The sequence below is a fragment of the Phaethon aethereus genome, assembly GCF_964289735.1.
Source record: "Phaethon aethereus genome assembly, chromosome: 3".
NCBI classification, from domain to species: Eukaryota; Metazoa; Chordata; class Aves; order Phaethontiformes; family Phaethontidae; genus Phaethon; species Phaethon aethereus.
The window spans coordinates 98,300,928-98,319,913 of record NC_138576.1 but is presented as its reverse complement, the minus strand read 5'-3'; the positions used below and the strand labels follow the sequence as shown (position 1 = coordinate 98,319,913).

General features: G+C 38.0%; 1 protein-coding gene across 1 annotated transcript in view; it reads right to left on the bottom strand.

The window, feature by feature from the left end:
- BABAM2 (BRISC and BRCA1 A complex member 2) overlaps positions 1 to 18,986 on the bottom strand; it is a gene marked incomplete at its 3' end in the record, with an annotated part of 169,350 nt that overhangs the window by 35,802 nt on the left and 114,562 nt on the right. Inside the window, exons 7-9 of the mRNA XM_081997965.1 lie at positions 4,197 to 4,296; positions 2,167 to 2,237; positions 550 to 632 (exon numbers count right to left, since the gene is read on the bottom strand). Of these exons, the coding sequence (XP_081854091.1) occupies positions 550 to 632; positions 2,167 to 2,237; positions 4,197 to 4,296 (254 nt within the window). The remainder of the gene's footprint in view (positions 1 to 549; positions 633 to 2,166; positions 2,238 to 4,196; positions 4,297 to 18,986) is intronic.

The following is an 18,986-nucleotide window of genomic DNA, read 5'->3' as shown; positions in this document are numbered from 1 at the left end:
GATTTAAAAATTTCAAACAACAGCAAATCTAGCTACATACAGTAGCAAACTGTTACAGGGTTTTGCCTACACAGTGTCAGTCTAGGAATAACTTTTGGCTCCTAACGACAGTGTAGTGTTACTTCTCATTTAATATATTTTCCCTACACTAAAGTATCTTTACTATCACTATCAATGCATTAATTCCTGACAATTACAGGAGATTTTTGTATTCCCAGGCTATGTATAATATTGGTCCTCATTATTGACCCTTTTGAAAGGACAAGTTACAACTGTAAATCTTGAGTGAAATTACCAGAAAAACTTCCCATGACAATTCTGGCGTTCTGTAAAGCAGGCAGTATGCTATTGATGTGGATCCTCTCCCCTTCTCTAAATACAATCAGGATTTTGTGTTTTCAAAGTGTCATGGTCACACCAAAAATAAATTAAGCACTGGATAAAAATAGCTAAAATTTTTAAATTGTTTCCTGTAACTGTATTTTTTCCCTTTTGAACTTGTATCTTCAGGAGGATAGACATTTATGCCTGAGGCAAAGTGTTACTCACTGTGAACAAGGAAGCAAAAATCTTTCCACATCAGCAACAGCGTAAGCTTTGTGAAGCCTTCTGCATCATATTCCACCACACCACTATCAACAAAAAGATACATAAAAATGAATACAATTTTTACCTATCATTAATTCTAATACTGAACAATAAATATGTAAATTCTGTATTACAGGGATTGTTGTTTTTCTTTGTTCAGAAACTCCCAGTATTTGCTTTATTTATAAACAGTTACAATATTCTAGCGAAATTAAAATTAGATTAAACTTTTAATCCTAATAAACTTCTTATTTATGCTGTGGTATTGGAGTTTCTTACCCGAAGAAAGGCTATATTCAGTTGACATAAATACACTTTAGAATGAAAGGAGACCTGCTCATGCATCTGCAGTACTAAATTGATAAAAACCGTACACACACAAATTCCTTGTATGTTACTCAGATCAAGATAATTTATTAAGTCTGTAGTAAGTGACAAGGTAAAATTGAAAATGCACAGTCTGAGAAGAGTTTAAATTTGAAAATTCGAAAGAGTATATATATAAAAAGCAAAGCATAAGAGCAACAAATTAAATATAGAAGACTTTTTCAGTAGATGGATTAAGTTTCAACCATCAGGAGTCGGTATTCTCTAAAAGTCTCAAGCAGTATCAGGACTCTTGATCCACTTTGCAAGTGAAATAAAATCATAAGCACACCTGGGCCATTTCTATATTGTCGTTTTCTCAGAAGAAAAAGAAATCTCTTGTTTTCATAAGGATTGAGTTTGCATTGACTCTCAATCTACTCATATGTACAGTTCAAGTCACTGTTGACTACCTATAGTTGTATAAAATTTGGGTGCATGCTAGTAGCCACCTGTCTTCCTATCCTCACTTGAGCGACCCGGGATTTGAAGGGCTCCTGAATAGCTGTGCCATTTGGCATCACCACTCCGAAGCAGAAACCCCCTCCTCACAATAAGGCAAAGCACTACTGGTCAGGCAATCGCTGTTGCATTGGCTCCTGGACTCTCGCTCAAGTCAGGATTTAGGTGGGAAACCGAAGTGCCTACCCTTCACAGTGCCAAAGTACCCTTGTTCAGTTGATTTGTGAAGCTAACATGTCATTGTGCCAGGACACGGACCTTTGAACTGCAGGAATTCAACGCGACCCGACAGCCCTTTCTCTCAAGAGAAAGATACTGCTCGGCGGTGGGAGCAGCTGTTCTCCCAGTCCTGCCTTCACACCAAGCACTGGTTTCTGGCTCCCACAAGGCTTAGAACCGTACCCACTCCCCCATCCTCCCACCTCAGTCACTCCATATTACTCCAAGACCCCTCCAGTCACTTATTCAGAAATTAGCACATTTCTTTTGCATGAGGAGAAAACCCCTACTGTCCTTTTCCATAACCAGCTATTTTCTAGCAAAATCAGATCAGCAACTGGCACAGAAGTGAAGTAACACTGAACTTTATTCCAGTCCTGCTACAGAGAGACAATCTATATACATCATTCTGTAAAAAGTGACCAGATTTCATCTTATACAGTGGACAGCAGTCACAGAACCAAGGACCATGTGCAGAAAACAACACTTTCCCCCATGCTACAGAAAATAACGCATCAGAAGAAAACTTACGTTCCAAAGTGACTCAGGAAAGCTGCGATATACTCTCTTCTCTTATGGTATCCCTGAATAACATATTGTACCTTAAAAAAAACCCAAACAGATCCAAAGCTATAAAAAGATAAAAAAAATCCAATGCTCCCAATTTGTCATATATTCCTTGTAAAGGAAGATTCACGTTTGACATAGTAGTAGTTCTGTCCTGCACTTAGCTTGCATTATATCCCTATAGAAACCTAAAATGCATTTAAACCAAACAGTGGATCTCGCACACAGAAAATCTTCACTCAATTCTAACTGAAACTTAGTATTTCACCATATACTGAAGTGCTGTTTAACTATGCAAGATAAAGAGCCAAGAAAAGAAACATGCGACCTTGCCTTGCTGAAGTTGGAGCAGGAAGCCACGATAGGCAAATCATAATTACCTGAACTGACAGTTGGTTAAATGTCAAAATAAATTCTGGTTATATAAAAGAAAAAAAAGTATTTCACAACTGATCTCGGGTGTCTTCCGAAGACTGCACCTCCAACAAAATCTTCTTAGCACTGGGCTCTCTCAGTCAGGTTTCATGCTGACTCAGGGAGCCACCTACTCAACTGCGAACATCAATTTCTGAGGCATTCTGGGTTTTGAAAGACTTCCATCCTGGCACGGCCAAAATCTAACAATGCTAAACTTGGAAGACTTCAGGCAAAACTCTCCTCTTACCATGTATGTTTTCCTATTGATTTGAATGGGATTACTTAGCAGAACAGTGAGAACAGGGTTTGACCCATAACAGAAACCATGCACGTGTTGTCAGGCTGCAAGAGCAACTGGTATACAACTGGTTACTTCAAGTACTTACGGTATGGTTCCGTATGTGATTTCCTATGTAAATCCCCTTGCCGTCCAGAATGAAAACTAACATTTTAAAAGCCTTTTTTCCCCTACCGAACATGAAAAAAACAGGAAGAATATTTGTCTTGGCCACAATAATACTAGAATTCTGTGGCTGGCAAACACTTCCCTAAAATTTTTGAAAAAGCCTTGATACAATCATTGCTGAGAGCTATCTTGTACCCCTCAAAGTTAAATTCTATTTATAAACTGAGACTTACTTGATTTTGTAAAAAACTACAGTTATTTTGAAGGCTTTGTGTAAGATCTGAAATGTTTTTCTGGGAAAAGGAAAACATATGATAAGTTTGCTTAAGGGATTTTGTTTAAGAAAGGATAAAAACAGGCCTGTGTACTTGCAGATTTTAAAAACAGAAAGTAATTTAAACAGAAAACCACAACAAAAACAACTCTAAAGATAGATTCCAATATAATTATGGAAACACATTTTGAAGAACTTTTTCTAAAAGAGAAAATTATTTTCCTCATTGGGACAAATGAAGGTAAAAATAACATACAAATACAAATAGGAGATCTGTAATAAGCAGATCCCTAGACGTTGGCCCATAAGCTTTCTTTTGAAAATTACACTTCAGTAATAGAGAAGCTTTCAAAATACTGTACTCACTCTTCTTTGTTTCAACAGTAAGCTAACTGGAACACAACCTTTTCAGCAACCTCAAGTAGCTATTACTGTATAAACATCCAAGTAGACTGCTGATTCAGTTCATTTGGATGAAACATGTGAGAAGAAAATCACTGGAAGTACTCAAAATCTACAATGACGACTATGGTATGAGAACTTAAGATATCTTCCTACTGGAAAAATAATATGCAAATGAGACATTTGTATTTACTAGCAAAATAGTATGCTAAAATGTTATTGTGTTGTACAACACTGCATTGTATCCTAAATCGTAACATGTTCAACAGGAAGAAAAATCCATTCCAGAATCTGATCCCAAACATGCTTCTTTACCTAAGCTCTGTAGGTGCTCAACTCTTATCAAGAAGATAATTGTGTAGTTCACCCTAAGTATGCTCTCCTTGGACTACCTGGCAGAAGAAAAATTATGCCTATGGAAATGCTATAGTGTGTTACTGCAATACAGTACAGCACATAAGGGGAAGGAAAATTGAGTTCTCTTTACTAACTTACCTTGTTTGTCAGCAGCTGGCATACTTGGGGTACATAGTCAATAAGACAACCTCCACCAGGAAAGGCTGGGATGTGAAGGGCAGATGATCCTCCAAGCGCACTAGAAAGAGAATTTAATTTAACAGTATATTACATGTACAGTCCCTGGGATTTGAAAGTGATTTCTACACTGTCCTCTTTCCCTATGTTTAAATTCAGAGAGCCATGATGAGAAAGTGTATTTTATGCTATGGCAATATAAAAAGTATGGAGTGATACCATCTACAACACCAGATTATACCATGACCCATTGTAATTAAACTACTTTAATCAAGAGTATCACTAATGCAAAGCATTCTCTCAGGAAATAGCTTTTTCGTTGTGAACAGTTCTGTTTCTTAGCCCTCATCAATAAGATGTGGAGCATTGTAGTTCAAATATCTTGTCATTGCAGGAGGAGAGGACTTTGAGTCTTGAATTATTCAAAAAGCCCCCTTCAGTCAAACCAGCTAAGAATAAGAAAATAATTTGGACTGAGGAGTCATAGATGGCCAGATGCAAATGTCAGTCATGCCATCTACTCCAGCTTTGGACCTCCCAATACAACACAGATGTTAACCTACTAGATCAAGGAGGCAGTGGGCCAGAAAGATTATTAGGTACACAATGTAAGTGGGAATGCCAAAAGAAATGGGTTTGTTCAGTCTTAACAGAACACTGGGGAGGGGGGGATAGGGGAGGGATATTGAAGGGAGCTGAAGGCACATTGTTATTGAAGGAATATTGATGCCTTCAATTATCTAATGGAAAAATATAGATAAGACAGAGCCAGAGTCTTCTTAGAAGTGCAGTGACAGGATGAAAGACAATGCAGACATGTTGCAACAAAGGAAGTTCTGGTTAGCTATTAGGAAAAACGTTTTCACAATAAGAGTAATCAAATACTGGAAGACAGGCCCAGAGGGGCTGGGGAAATCTCTGTCGTCAGAGGTGCTCAAAGCTCAGCTGAACAACTGCCATGAGCAAATAAATGATCTAAGCTGGCCCTGCTCTGAGGAGGGGCTTGGCCAGATAACCTCCAGAGGTTCTCTCCAGTCTACATTGTTTTATCATTATATTCCCTGATTCTATGATTTTGTTCATTCTCGAAAGCAGTAGTACAAAGATACTAACCCTGTCCATGCACAGACTGGAAATCTGAACTGTAGGAGTCCACAGAACTAAGATAACTTCAGAGATGTATTCAGGCACTTAATTAATCAACTGCCTTTATCACAGAATGGAAGACTGAAGCACACCTGCTATTGCCAAGAATAATGGCTTTTTGGTGTGGAAAGATCTAGCATTTTTTATTTAAATCGGGTTGTATAAGGCAATGACCAGCTGAAGTCCATGCTACTTTCTTTTAGCAGTACTGACCTAAATCTTTCTTATAGTCTTTTACCAATCAAAGGGGATATGAATTTGCATTACGCACTGTGGCTTACATCATTCACTAAACATCCAGGACCTTGTTGGGTACAATTAAAAAGCTTCAAAAGCTAAGTTACTTTGTGGCCTCCTCTTCACATGCTGTTTCCATGAAAGATTAAACTGGCTGGAAAGAAAGTTCTTCTCTGCAAAATACAATGGGACCTGCCCTTGTATTTTCCTCAGCACTTTCTAAGATACCACTTTGGTAGGTATAAACGTCTACAGTTGTACATCCCTTTGAAGGAACAGAGCCTACATAAATAAAAAAAAACAACTCATAATGAGGTATATGGAAATCTGCTACTCAGGCAAAACAGTCTGGGTTCAGCAGACTGTTCACCACATGGAACAGTTCTGCAGGTCTGGATTTTGCATATGCAATGATGGAAAAAAAAAAGCCTTGAGTGTACCACAGCTACAAAAAAACAAACAAACTTTTTCAGCAGAAGACTTGAACAGGATTCTAAAAAAACAACAACAACAAAAAAAACCAACCCCCAAAAACAAAAACCCGAACTCAGTTTCCTTGTTGCTACCCTCTTACTAAAATTACTCATACGGGAATATAGTTTTGCTACTTGTGGATGTTAAGAACGGTGAAGTGTGACTATTAGATTATTAGTAAGTTGGAACATTTCTGAAACAGTAGCTCGCTTTTAGGAAACTGAAAGTATACGCAGCCCATCAGTCTTTAATGTTGGAGAATGAAAGACTTGTACCACTGGTATGTTACAAGTGGGCTGTGAACCTTACTTTAAGACCCTGGCTTTCAGTTCATTAAACTCCTTAAGTGCTTATGTAAATATATCCTTAAAAACCTCCAATTTCATAGACAGAGCAAATGGTACTGTCCATTTTGCATCCTGCCTTGCTTCATTTGCAACCAAGTCCAAGTTCCCCCTCAGCATGGAGATACCACTGGAGACGCTCAGATGACTACAACAGGAACTACAGGCTCCTCTCGATTACAATAGCAGGCATGACATTAGGAGTAATCTCTAACACATTTCACATGCAAAAAAGCTTCGACTCCTGTATCATCAGCTTCCAATACATCTTCTAGACGCAATTATTATGATTTGTGAATAAGGGCTTCCCATTTTACCTGTATGCATCTTTTGAAAGTAGTTAATCCATAAAAACTTGTTGACATAAATGGGAATTCAACCCTTCTGAAATGAAAAACAGACTGCTACAAGGTGTGGTTTCTGAGAAGAGGTCCCTCCACAGAAAGAAGGCTGGAATTTCTAGTATAATTATCTTCTGAAAACAGAATAAAGCTGTACAATATGTAATTTATGTTCTGTAGAAATAATTATGGGCAGGGAAAATTAAGAGCGGCCAGGCATCTTTGTTCCCTCTATTGGGTCAGAGAATCTGCTTATTAAATATTTTAATAAAATACTCCATTTGCACAGGACCTTGCCCTCTGACCATCTCAAAACTTCCTATAAATATTCAGCAATTAAGGTTCATCTGCCCCAACCCTGGAAACATTCAAGGTCAGGTTGGACGGGGCTCTCAGCAACTTGATCTACTTAAAGATGTCCCTGTTCATTGCAGGGGGGTTGGACGAGGTGACCTTAAAAGGTCCCTTCCAACCCAAACTCTTCTATGATTTATGATCACACTGTAAGGTTTGGTGACATTAATTGTATCAAAACAACAACAACAACAAAGACCAAACAAAAAACCATCAAGAGGAAATTACTTTGTTTTTAAACACAAATTAATTAATGTTGCTACCCTACAGCTGCCAAAGTAAGTCCAGTTTCAGCACAACCAATTGAATTGTTCTGATTTTTACACAATTTTTTCCAGTTAACCTGCTACTCTTTAAAGGCTAAAATTCCAACAGATTCTGATAGTGGCTTTCTTTAATTCATCATAATTCATGAAGCAACAGTCTTAGCAGATGTTATTTCATTAGGACTGGTACCGGATGAAGAAAAATACATGGCAGATATACCTATCTATGAGATAAGGTTGTATGAACACATTGGAACGCAGAGACAAAGATCTGTTGGCCTCAGTGTTTTATTCACTTGCTGTTACTCTAAATCTACTCAGCTCTGCAAACCAACTTCATACACCTCATTTTAAGAGAGACCATAGACTCCTTTGCTGCCTTCCTGAGTTCCCAGAGTGTCAGACACAATGCACTTGTGATTCATGGTCAGTGAATTAAGCTGGATTTTGTGAGGAACTCACTACTGAATTCAACAAGAGCAGCAGTCAGCCTGCATTAATAGTAGTTTTGTTCTGCAACATGCTGAAATACAAGTGTAGAGAGCGTAGCTGGAGTATGTTTACATTTCTGCTGTTGACTGGTACATTCCAAGTGACTTGCTCTGTCTGTCTCTCAAAGGATCTATTTATTCAGGCCTGCATACAAAATGCAAAATTCTTTCCCATTTCTTGATAGATTGTAATTACATTAAAATGTCTTTATCAAGAACTTATCCTTAAAAATAAAAATAAAAAAGGCATAGCATTAATTCACAGGTTTACAGAAGTGACTGTCTTTGCTCCTGGGTATTTATGTGTAAAGAACCAGTTATTTTCCCATCTTTAAAAAAATCACTTCACTAGAGAAGAAGGGTGCTTCCAAGTCCCAGGCTCAGAAGAGTGGGTGCTTAGGCAAGGGAGACGCAAAGGCATGAAGGAAGATGCTCCGACTCCCATCCCTATCCTACCCCCTTCCCTACAACTCTCCCCATGCTCTCTTGGGCCTTTCTAGTTCCCCTAAACTCCTTTCATTCACCTCACCACTCCGTTGCAATCCATTTTGCTGCCTCTTTTCTCTGAGCAAAAAAAATGCAGGTGTGTCTACATTGCTGGGAAACTTTTGAGCCGAGTCTGGAAAATGAGGATTAGTCCACACTACTCCCTACATCTTGCGGGGTCCCACAAGAATAAAAATACCACAGTTTAAAAAGTTATGTGCTAACACAGGTTACAGTTCTACAGTTAAGCCCCTGTACACATGTAATACTGTCTATGTTTTTTGCTCTCAATATATATACATTTTGCCTTTACAGAGTACCATTCGCCCACTCCAAAATTGCATAAGCTTTTCTTTGAAAAAAGTATCACTAAGAAAAGAACATCTAGGGAAAAGTTTCAGGCTCTTAAAAGGAGGTACCTTGCACAATGGCAGTTATTTTTGCTCCAAGGGAGGAAAGAGTAAAAACCATGTATTTGGGAAGGAGGTCCAGCACTGTAAGAAGAATCATACTTATGCCCGAACACAGTGTGAACGTAGCATTAAAGAGCTTTATACCAAAAGAAAGCGGTACATAATACCGATTGCACTCAACAATGTTCCTAATCAAATGTATTCTTTCTGCAAAGAAATGACAATTTCAATGATTGTGAATGATACAGTTTAAGATCCGTTTAGCTTTGAAAATGTAAATAAACAAAAAACTTGCCTCTGCATGGAAAGACTTTTTATACTGGTTTAAAATAACTAAGAGCTTTTTTCTCAGTGTGGCCATTGTCAAAACATGTTCAAATCTATGTACTACTGATGGAAAATAGACTTTAGACTTTATACACTATAGCCCTTGCTTTTACCAGGATATACCCTTCCTAACTCTCTGTACATTTTCACCTGCCTTATTTTGAAACTGAAGCACGTTGCAGACCTATACAAGCATTTAAAGGGTTTATTACTCATGATGGCTATAAGCAAGAGTAGCCTGAAGCTCATGGAAAGAAATTCCCTTCTTTTTGCTCTATTTTCCTGTTTCGAGACTCATGTTATGGGCTTTGATCTCCCTCCTCACTCTCTTTCTCCTTTTCTGCTAAAGTAAACAGTTCACTTTTTTTTTCTTTTGCAGTTTCATCACTTTAGTTCATTACACCATTTGGCACAGGAGACAGAAGGAACCACATCAAATAAAAGCACGTGACCACAAAAGCTGCCTTACCAACCATGATCCCAGATTTGCTGTCAGTTTACCTTTTTTCAGAATTGCTTGACCTTAACCAAATCCTCCCTATCACATGAACAACGTGGTGCTTGGCAGAAGCCTTGGGATAGTGCTTCGATCAGCAATTCAGAGCTTGGCAGTAAAATAACAGGACATTACTCTTGTTACTGAAAAATTGGTTGGTCTAGGTTTGTGACACTGTTTTTACTCCTTTCTAGTAATACTCAATTTAAAGAAAACATAATTAACATATTGCTTGTCAACTCAGATCTACTACGAGGCAAAGTGTGTCTAAAAAAAAGTTCCCATTGTATTTTTACAGAGATAATTTTTACTTACAATTATTTCTACTTAACATTGGTAAAAGGGAAGTGTATGTTTTCACCTAACAGACACAATCTGAGGTATCTACACTGTTGAGCATACAGGAAAAAAAAATACAATCACAAATAGACTTAAAGGGAAAACTATGCCAAATCTACTTACTTGGAGAAAGAATCCCAGTCGAGCTCAGTCTAAAAATCTTGCCATTAAGGCTGAAAGGATAATATAAACTTTTTTTCCTTGACCTACTAGAGGTTCAGGGTAAATACCTCTGAGCTCCTCCTGACTAGTGACTGGAAAAAAATATGAAATCACTGTAAAAAGCAAATACTAAAACGAAAATGTATTTTAGTTTCACAGACTGTGCAGAAAACTGCAAGTCAGACTTGCTGACCTTTATTTGCAGCTCTTCTGCTGACTTCATATGTTCTAGCAAGTTATCGCAACCAGTATGGTTCTCTGCTTGCCCACCTATAATGTCCAGATTCTTATACTGAAGTGTGCCAAAGTTTAATAACATTCATAGAACAGTATAAAAGCTGTGGGATGAAGTCATCCATAAGTGCTAATGAATACTGCTTTGTTTAGGTTATTCCAACTTCTGTATTCTGCTGCAGGTAACATTTTAAAATAAAACAAACGATTTTCTACAGTGTATTTTCCATTTTAGACAAAGTGGCTATACCAAAGATAGATTTACATTAACTGTACAGATTCTGGGTTCTAGCAGACTTTAACCTAACAGACTTACAGACAAACCATAGCTCAGGTGAACCAATATTGAAAGATTTATGGGGATAGGAGCTCTGTCCCCAGGATTCTACTCCTACTCGAGGAAAAAAACCCAAGAAGCATAAAATGAATAGATAGCTAACCCTGTAATTAAATTAGAATACTTTTTTCCTGGCCAGACAGAGATGGAAGGAACAGATACTCTTGCAGTGTAAAGCTTTTCTTACTGCTGCTTGATAGTACAAGAGTCTGAACCGCTAGTATTTCCTCCATATTGGATAAATCAGGACTGAAGGGATTTTTTTTCTTTGCTTAATGGGTCTTTATATGCAGAAAGGTTCTGCATAAAGGGGACTGAGAGGTTTCCACTGATGTGTTGAACGAGTGAAAACCTAGGCTGCCAGCGATGGAAAAGGGAGCTCTCCACTGCCCTCAGACCTCGCATCTTCTGAAGAAACAAAACCACGCGAGGATAACATTTATTACCCAGCTGATCAGATGCTTCATGTTACGCAGCGGTAGCACGCAGCATACAAATACCCTGCCTACCACAGTCATCACATTGTTTTCTTCTCTGGGTAAGGGGACTCACTTTTATAAATTGATCTGTAGCTTACAACAGACAGCCTGGGTGGGCAGGCAGCCCAGCAGAATCGATTGCCCTCTGGGACCTCCATCATACCTCAAGGTACAAACTTCAGGAGAAGTCCAAGCAAGTGCAACAGAAATTATCAGCAAAGCTTCAATGTGTGCAGTGGTTTAACATACAGGTTAACTTAACTGGTGTCTACAGTATCACTCTATAAACACTGCACAGTTCAGAAATTCATTCACTTATTCATTCTGACAATTTAAAGCCAAAGTGAAAAGTATAAAATCAATATATTTCAAACTGATTCAAAGTATTAAAAACCCCCTTATGCTTAAAATATAGAATTATTTTTCACAATATAGTATGAATAGGTTCAAAAAGAGAATATGAAAAGTTCCACAGGCTATAAAAAGAGTGTGCTTCTTTCTTATAAAGCTCAAAAATAATGACAAATGTTGCTTTTGTGTTGCAACTTACCATATTTATGACCCCCTCAGTTTTTCCACAAAAAAACCAATAGCAAGGTGTACTGCAAATGCAATATGCTCAGTCATTTGGGGCAAATAGTAATGAGAATCCATAACAAATGACATAAGAACTGAATTTAGAGCCATTTTTTATGATCTCAACAAAATAGTTTCGTTGTGTCACTCCCACCCCCACCCCCTCGCCCGCCAATGTATTCGCTACTAATATTAATTCTCCATCAGTCCAGTATTATTTAAGGAAAATAGTTAAGGCAACCTGAACAAGTTGCTAGATGCCTCACAGTTTAAACAGGAGGGATTGGTTCCTGTCTTAAGGAATTTTTGCATTCCAGTATTTCACACTACACAGTGAGGAACTGAAAAACAGGGACTTGAACAACAGGTCAGGAGAGCATGTGTTGCGCAAGAAGACTTAAGACTTAAACACGTAAAATAGAGAAATATATATTTCCAAAGCATTTTGCTTATTTCTTAAAGGAATCTTGTCAGCAAATTAAGAGAAACCTGAGTGAGAAGTGAAGAAAAGTCAAAGAAGGTTTTCACAGAGAATTAAATGCAATGAAGAAAAAGTTGTAGGAAAGAAACTCAGACAAATGGGGCAGCAGCAAACATCACTGAACAAAAAAGGTACAGATAAGATAAGCAACACGGGCAGATAAGAAAAGAAAGAAAACACTGTGCAGTCCTATTTTGATTTTACGTCCAAAGAAGTTAAAAAAGCAGTAAGTGAAGATTAAAGAAATCATTTAAGATGCCAGGAAAAAGACCACGTAGCCTAACCTACTGCGCTTGTCTTCTGTATGGATCTCAGGAAGAGCAGCAAGCACGAAGCAGGCTGGCAATTCGTGACAGCTAAGGCAGAACAAGATTTTGGCTGATGGAAGAGCTAACTATAACCTAATTGCAACACACTTTCACCCTGCACTGACTTGAGATGCCAACACAAAACTGGGAACTTGTTTAAAAGTGATGCACTATCCCCATTTCTCCTTCACATGGACTGTGAAGGAGCAAAAGTTGAGTCTGTTATCTGAAAATTTACTTTTCAAATTCTTGCTCTTCAGAAACATACTTTTAATGGCATTACCTGTATTACAGGTATATTTATAACCAACTTAACTGTGAATGTATTGAGGGTCTGCTAAGTAGCAAGTAAAATAATACTGGATATTGGTTCTTCTGCTTCAAGGGAAAAATGTATTGACTTGAAGTGCTGCCTCAAAGGAACTAAAAATGGCTTACATGTAGTATGAAGGGCTGGGAATTATAAACTTTTGCATAAACAAGAAAAAGAATACCAGAGTGCTGGTACGCTGTGAGCGGTATTCTCCTCTGAAACAGCAGGACTCACTAAATTAATGAAATAATTGAGCATTTATTTATGGTGAGGATCACTGGAAATTCCTCTGCACTGAAGCCTGGGTGGTATGTTACACGCTGCTTGTCATAGTTTAAGATACTGATCTGCTCTTTTATAATCCACTCTGCTTTAGTGATGGACATCTCCCAGACGATCCCATTGAACAGAATATTTAGCACAAATCCATGTGAAACTTCTCTTACTACCTATCCATAAAGTGGATAACATACATGAATAACTGTGCTAAGATGGTATCAGTTATATTTACAAATGTATGCCCTATAAACCTGTAATTTCTTATCAGTCTTCTGGCATGCATTCCAGCTTACTATATTATGACTGTTCACATGGCAGGTAGTTTTCTAGTACTTGCACTAAGCCGAGCTAACCAGCAGTGTCTTTACCGTGAAGCAGATAAATAAGTCTCAAAAAAACTGTGTGACTCCATTGCCTTCCTTGCCTGCCGTTTTCACCTTTTTCTGAAGAACAGCAATCACTTGCTATAACTTGCAGTCTTTTACATTTTATGGTTGTACTTGCTTATATTGTTCCTTATTTTATTTGTTCCCTAATCTACTAGTTAAATTACAGTAATTATCTCTTCTTGTTAATCTTTTCCTGATATTGCTTAATGCCTAACACTTCCAGTGACATAGTCATTTTGTAAGCACGCTATTTTTTGCCTCTGTGCTAAAATAGTTCTGTGTTGTAGACTTCTTCTAGATAATCAAATTTTTTCTGTTCTCCTTAGGCCAGACAGTAATCCTCATTTGTGGATCTCTTCTATCTGGAGAAACATCCTGTCCCCTGCACCATCAGCATCGCATTTGATTAGCTTACGTGAAGAACGAGAAATGCAAAGTATTGAAAGGATAAGAAATCTTGCAAAAAGATTTCAGAAATCGAATGAGAGCAGCATGCTGGAAAACTTCTGGATATGAAGTTGAGCATTTGGGTCATCGATAAGAATGCTCAAGGGAGGCAGAAAGTTAGAGGAAAAAAATGTTTTTCTTCCATACATCTGGCTTCTGACACTGATTTCCATGAGTACGCAAGCATGATTAAGGGGCATTCTTGCTCACATCTTGAAATTGGCCTTATCTTATGTTCACAAACAATGTGGAATGCTACAAGTCTGGTCTGGTGCTCCCGCTAAATGCTCCAAGAGGCCTAGTGAGCTCAGGTTTTATGTAAGCCAAATACGTTCACATGTGGACGCAAGGCAAGAGAACATAAGTTTTTCATGTAAACACAGCCACCGTGGTTTGACAAGCTAATGAGAACCATGTTAAACTCTTACTCATTAAACAAGATGATATGAATCTGCTCAGATGGTTTTTACGGCCCCTTTCAGAATCTTTACCACAGGCATTTGGGTAAGTGTGTTTTGTTCCTATGAACATAAATAATTCAATATTCATCCTAATATATTCTCTTCAAAACAGAGGGAAGCAGAGCTACGCATCACATCGCACAAAGGCAGCCTTTGGTAGGTGGGAAGACTGGGAATAATTCTCAGAAGAAAACATTGGCACTTTGAAACACTGGTTTACATCAGAGGTAACAAAGGTCCCTCTGTAACAAGGCAGACACAGGCCTACTTTTAAAACAAAAAAGGAAAGGCAGAAAATAAAGCCGCGGGTCTTCATTGTTGTTACTATCAAAGCAGGGACTCCATACATGCACAAGAAACCGGAAATTTCATAATTTGCAACTTAGAGCAGCACTTAGTTGGTCAAAAGGTGAATACAAGAATTCCCAGGATGTTTTCATTGATGCTTGGATTTTGTTCATGGGGCAGTTTCATTACAGCATGTGCTGCAAGACAAAGACTGGAGCGAAAATCCTTTCCACAAAGATTCCCCTTTTCCCAGAAGACACCGCGAATGCGTATAGCGCACATACAGACATCAGTCAGGCCTGAGCCAAACGTACACACGCGCATCCCGTAAACCTCCTTTAATGCAGGCTCCCTTTCCCTTAAACTGCAAATACGTACATGGTCACCGAAAGACAAAAATTCCACCTTTACGTTAGTATGCCTTACCGCCTTTTAAGGGTTTGAGTAATATTACTTAACGTTTAAGTGCTTGAATGCATTTACAAGTTGAGTGCTTAGAAAATGGAGTGGCCTAAGTGGTATCTGCAAGTAGATGTATTTACAAATAAATATCGGATGCTTTGATAAACTAGCCTTTATGGTTGAAGAACGACATTTTCAGAAAGCTTGTCAGCCTTTAAATGATTCACGTTCTGTCTTTTAACAACACTGAATATACTAGGATTCTAGACCTAGAATAGCTTCCTAAATTAAATCTTTTCTTTTTGGAAATTATATTAAGGCTCTTGAGTCTTATAGACACGTAAAAAAAAAAGTTACACTGCCTCAAGCACTAATCAGAGACATTTTCAGTAAGAATAACAAGGAATGGATTAAAATACAAAATGGCATGAACCTTGCTTTCCTGCTCCCTCAGTCTTAAAATATTAGAAAGCAATTTATCCCTTTTTTTTTTCCCCAACTAGTTCTTCCCTTCAAAAATCAGAAGCACCAACTAATTTTTATATCTGGTACTAAATGCATTAGCTTTGTCAGTGTAAAGCCAATACTCCAAAGGATAACTAAAAAAGGTAATATAAGTGACTGAATGAGGAACATACTATGAACTAAAATTAAAATTCACAAGAGATGAGAACTACTTCAAAGAAACCCTTCTGTCAATGGTGGCTTACTTCCGAGTTAAAGATCTACTGCTGGTCAGTAGAGACTTATTTACCAAGAGCAACTGTGTAACAAATCCTATTATATTCACGCTTTATTTGCTCCATTTTTCTGGTACCTAACTCTTAATATTATTATTAGTTATATTGAGACTTCCAGATCATAGGCTAATAATCACTCAATCCGATGAAGACTATGACGTCTTGCCAGTATTTGTATGTGTTCTTTTATGAAGTTCTTCTGTCTAGGAATACGTTTTTTGCCTTTTTAATTTTTTTTTTATTTTATTTTAAACTTCTGTATTGTATGCAACGATCTCCTGAAAATATCAACTTTTAATTGACTTGACATTGAAATGAACTCTAACAAAACTCCTCCTTCATTCAAATCACTTCGACTTAGCAACTTCTCACCCATTATATGATATATGGCACAAATTTTTTTATTTATTAAATCATAAATGAAGTGGCTGCTAACACTGTCCTATGTTTGCCCATGATTAGAAAGCTGTTATAATAATCTTGTATGGCTACGTAACAGAATGTGGTTTTAATACTGAATCTAACTTAACCTAGCAACAAGTTACAGAAAAAGAATTTATGCCCAAGGTGAAAATATTCTAATCTTTGGCTGAGAATGTTTATATTCTAATTGCATTTGGCTGTCTCTACCAGCAATAACTATTAGCACAGTGTTGCAATATTCAGTGTTATCCATGCATATGTTTGGATATCCTGTACTTTTATTTCTTTGAAGTTCTTTTAAGTTTGAGTTCTTTAAATTCTTTAAGAAAGAGGCTATGCTACCAAACAGTTTGATTATCCTCACCACCTCCATCCCTGTCAGTGAATGACACAATGACTGGCAACCTCCAGATTGCATGATGAATTTTGAAAAAGTTGTGTTAATGCCATTTGATAAATCACCATAACTACAAAACAAGCTACACTAACATATTTAAATTGTACAAACGAAAATTGATTGTTTCCTCTTCAGGATCTCTTCTTCACATGTGCATGCTTAAAGTTTATGATCTTCCACTTTAGTGTCAAGTCACTACACTGCCCTGGAAGCCACAAATTCTGTGTTTTACCCCAATTCTGCCAATAGTTTCTGGGGTAGATTAAGAGAAAACAGCCATGGCCATTCCTTCCCAGTCTTTGCAAACTAAAGAAAGATATAGAGGACTTATACTCACAGAGGTCATGCTAGAAAAAAAAAAAAACCACACCACCACCTGACCTCTGCAAAGTACTTGCAAAATGAAAAATGCCTTACAAATGACAGCACCCCATACTTCAAGTTTAACTCAGAAGTCTACACCTCTTCATGATGTAACTCATAATTAATGTTTGCTATTTCCTTGGGATAACCCACTGCAAACCTGACATTCTTCTTTAAGCCAGAAGAGAGACATGGCTAAGAGTGATGGAAAAAACACAGAGCATCAGAAGATTATTTAAAAATAAAAGCATTGAATTAGTAGAATCATAGAATGGTTTGGGTTGGAAGGAACCTTAAAGATCATCTAGTTCCAACCCTCCTGCCAAGGGCAGGGACACCTTCCACTAGACCAAGTTGCTCAAAGCCCCATCCAACCTGACCTTGAACGCTTCCAGGGATGGGGCATACACAGCTTCTCTGGGCAACCTGTTCCAGTGCCTCACCACCCTCACAGTGACGAATTTCTTCCTTATATCTAATCTAAATTTACCCTCCTTCAGTTTAAAGCCATTATCCCTTGTCCTATCACTGCGTGCCCTGGCAAAGAGTCCTCCTCCAGCTTTCTTGTAGCCTGCCTCAGGTACTAGAAGGCTGCTATAAGGTCTCCTCGGAACCTTCTCTTCTCCAGCCTGAACAATTCCAATTCTCTCAGACTTTCTTCATAGGAGAGGTGCTCCAGCCCTTTGATCATTTTTGTGGCCTTCCTCTAGACCCTCTCCAACAAGTCCTTCTTATGTTGAGGGCCCCAGAGCTGAATGCAGCACTGCAGGTGGGGTCTCACCAGAGGAGAGTAGAGGGGCAGAATCACCTCCCTTGACCTGCTGGCCATGCTTGCTTTGATGCAGCCCAAGATACAGCTGGCTTTGTGGGCTACAAGCGCACATTGCTGCGTCATGTTGAACTTCTCATCAACCAACATTCCCAAGTCCTTCTCCTTAAGGCTGCTTTTTATCTGCTCTCTGCCCAGCCTGCATTTGTGCTTGGGATTGCACTGACCCATGTGCAGGACCTAGTACTACATGTCATGTTGAAATACCTTTCACTCTAAGGATGTAAAGTGTTTTAACACCACATAATACAGGCCTTTTCCAACCTTAATGATTCTGTGATTCTGTGATAATACCATTTGTGTATAGTGCAGAGACTGCTTCAAATCCATTCATATACAATCTGTGGTACAATTTATGTCACGGAACAAATACTATCATATGCTCATAAAAGCAAAGTAGAACTCATGACTACAGAAGTTGAGTATGACCAGAATTTCTCAAGCAGGTCCTCAACATCTTTCAAGGTGAAGTTTACTATAGAGTCATTTCAGTTTATGCAAAATTCTTCCTTCTATCAGCTAACAACGTCACAGTGTCAACAAAATACCTTGTATCCTAGTGGCTAAGGCAGGTTACCCATTTTCTCACTTTACAAAATTTAAAGACAATGTTGCACACTCTCTATACTATCTATCTGTAATTGCAGAAGCACAAGATTTTGGATGTCGACAACTTTGGAACCTTTTTTTATTGTGAAGATTTGTCATGCATAAAAGTTATTTTTAAATAGACTAAAGAATGTAAAAAATGAAACCTTCAGTATTATTTAAATCTATAAATAGTATTTTAGAATTCTAGTTTACCTGCTAACTCTGGGGCAGGAATAGCTGATTTGGGGCTTCTACATGCTTGGGTTATTATTTTGTTGTGAAGACTGAAGTTCTCAGAAATCATACGCTCTTTGCTTTTTCTACTGTTTCCTGTCTTCAACATACAGGCCATCATTGGATGTTTTTAAGTGAATTATAATGAATGTGTTCGCTTATGAAGATTTTAGGTCTGCTGCAAAGTTGGAGTAAAAAGGAAAATAACAAACTGACCCTACAAGAACAAAAAAAAACGTTCTGAATTTAAAATCTAAACTTTCCTGTATATAGCCTCAGTTCATTTGGCTTGCTTCTACCAAAT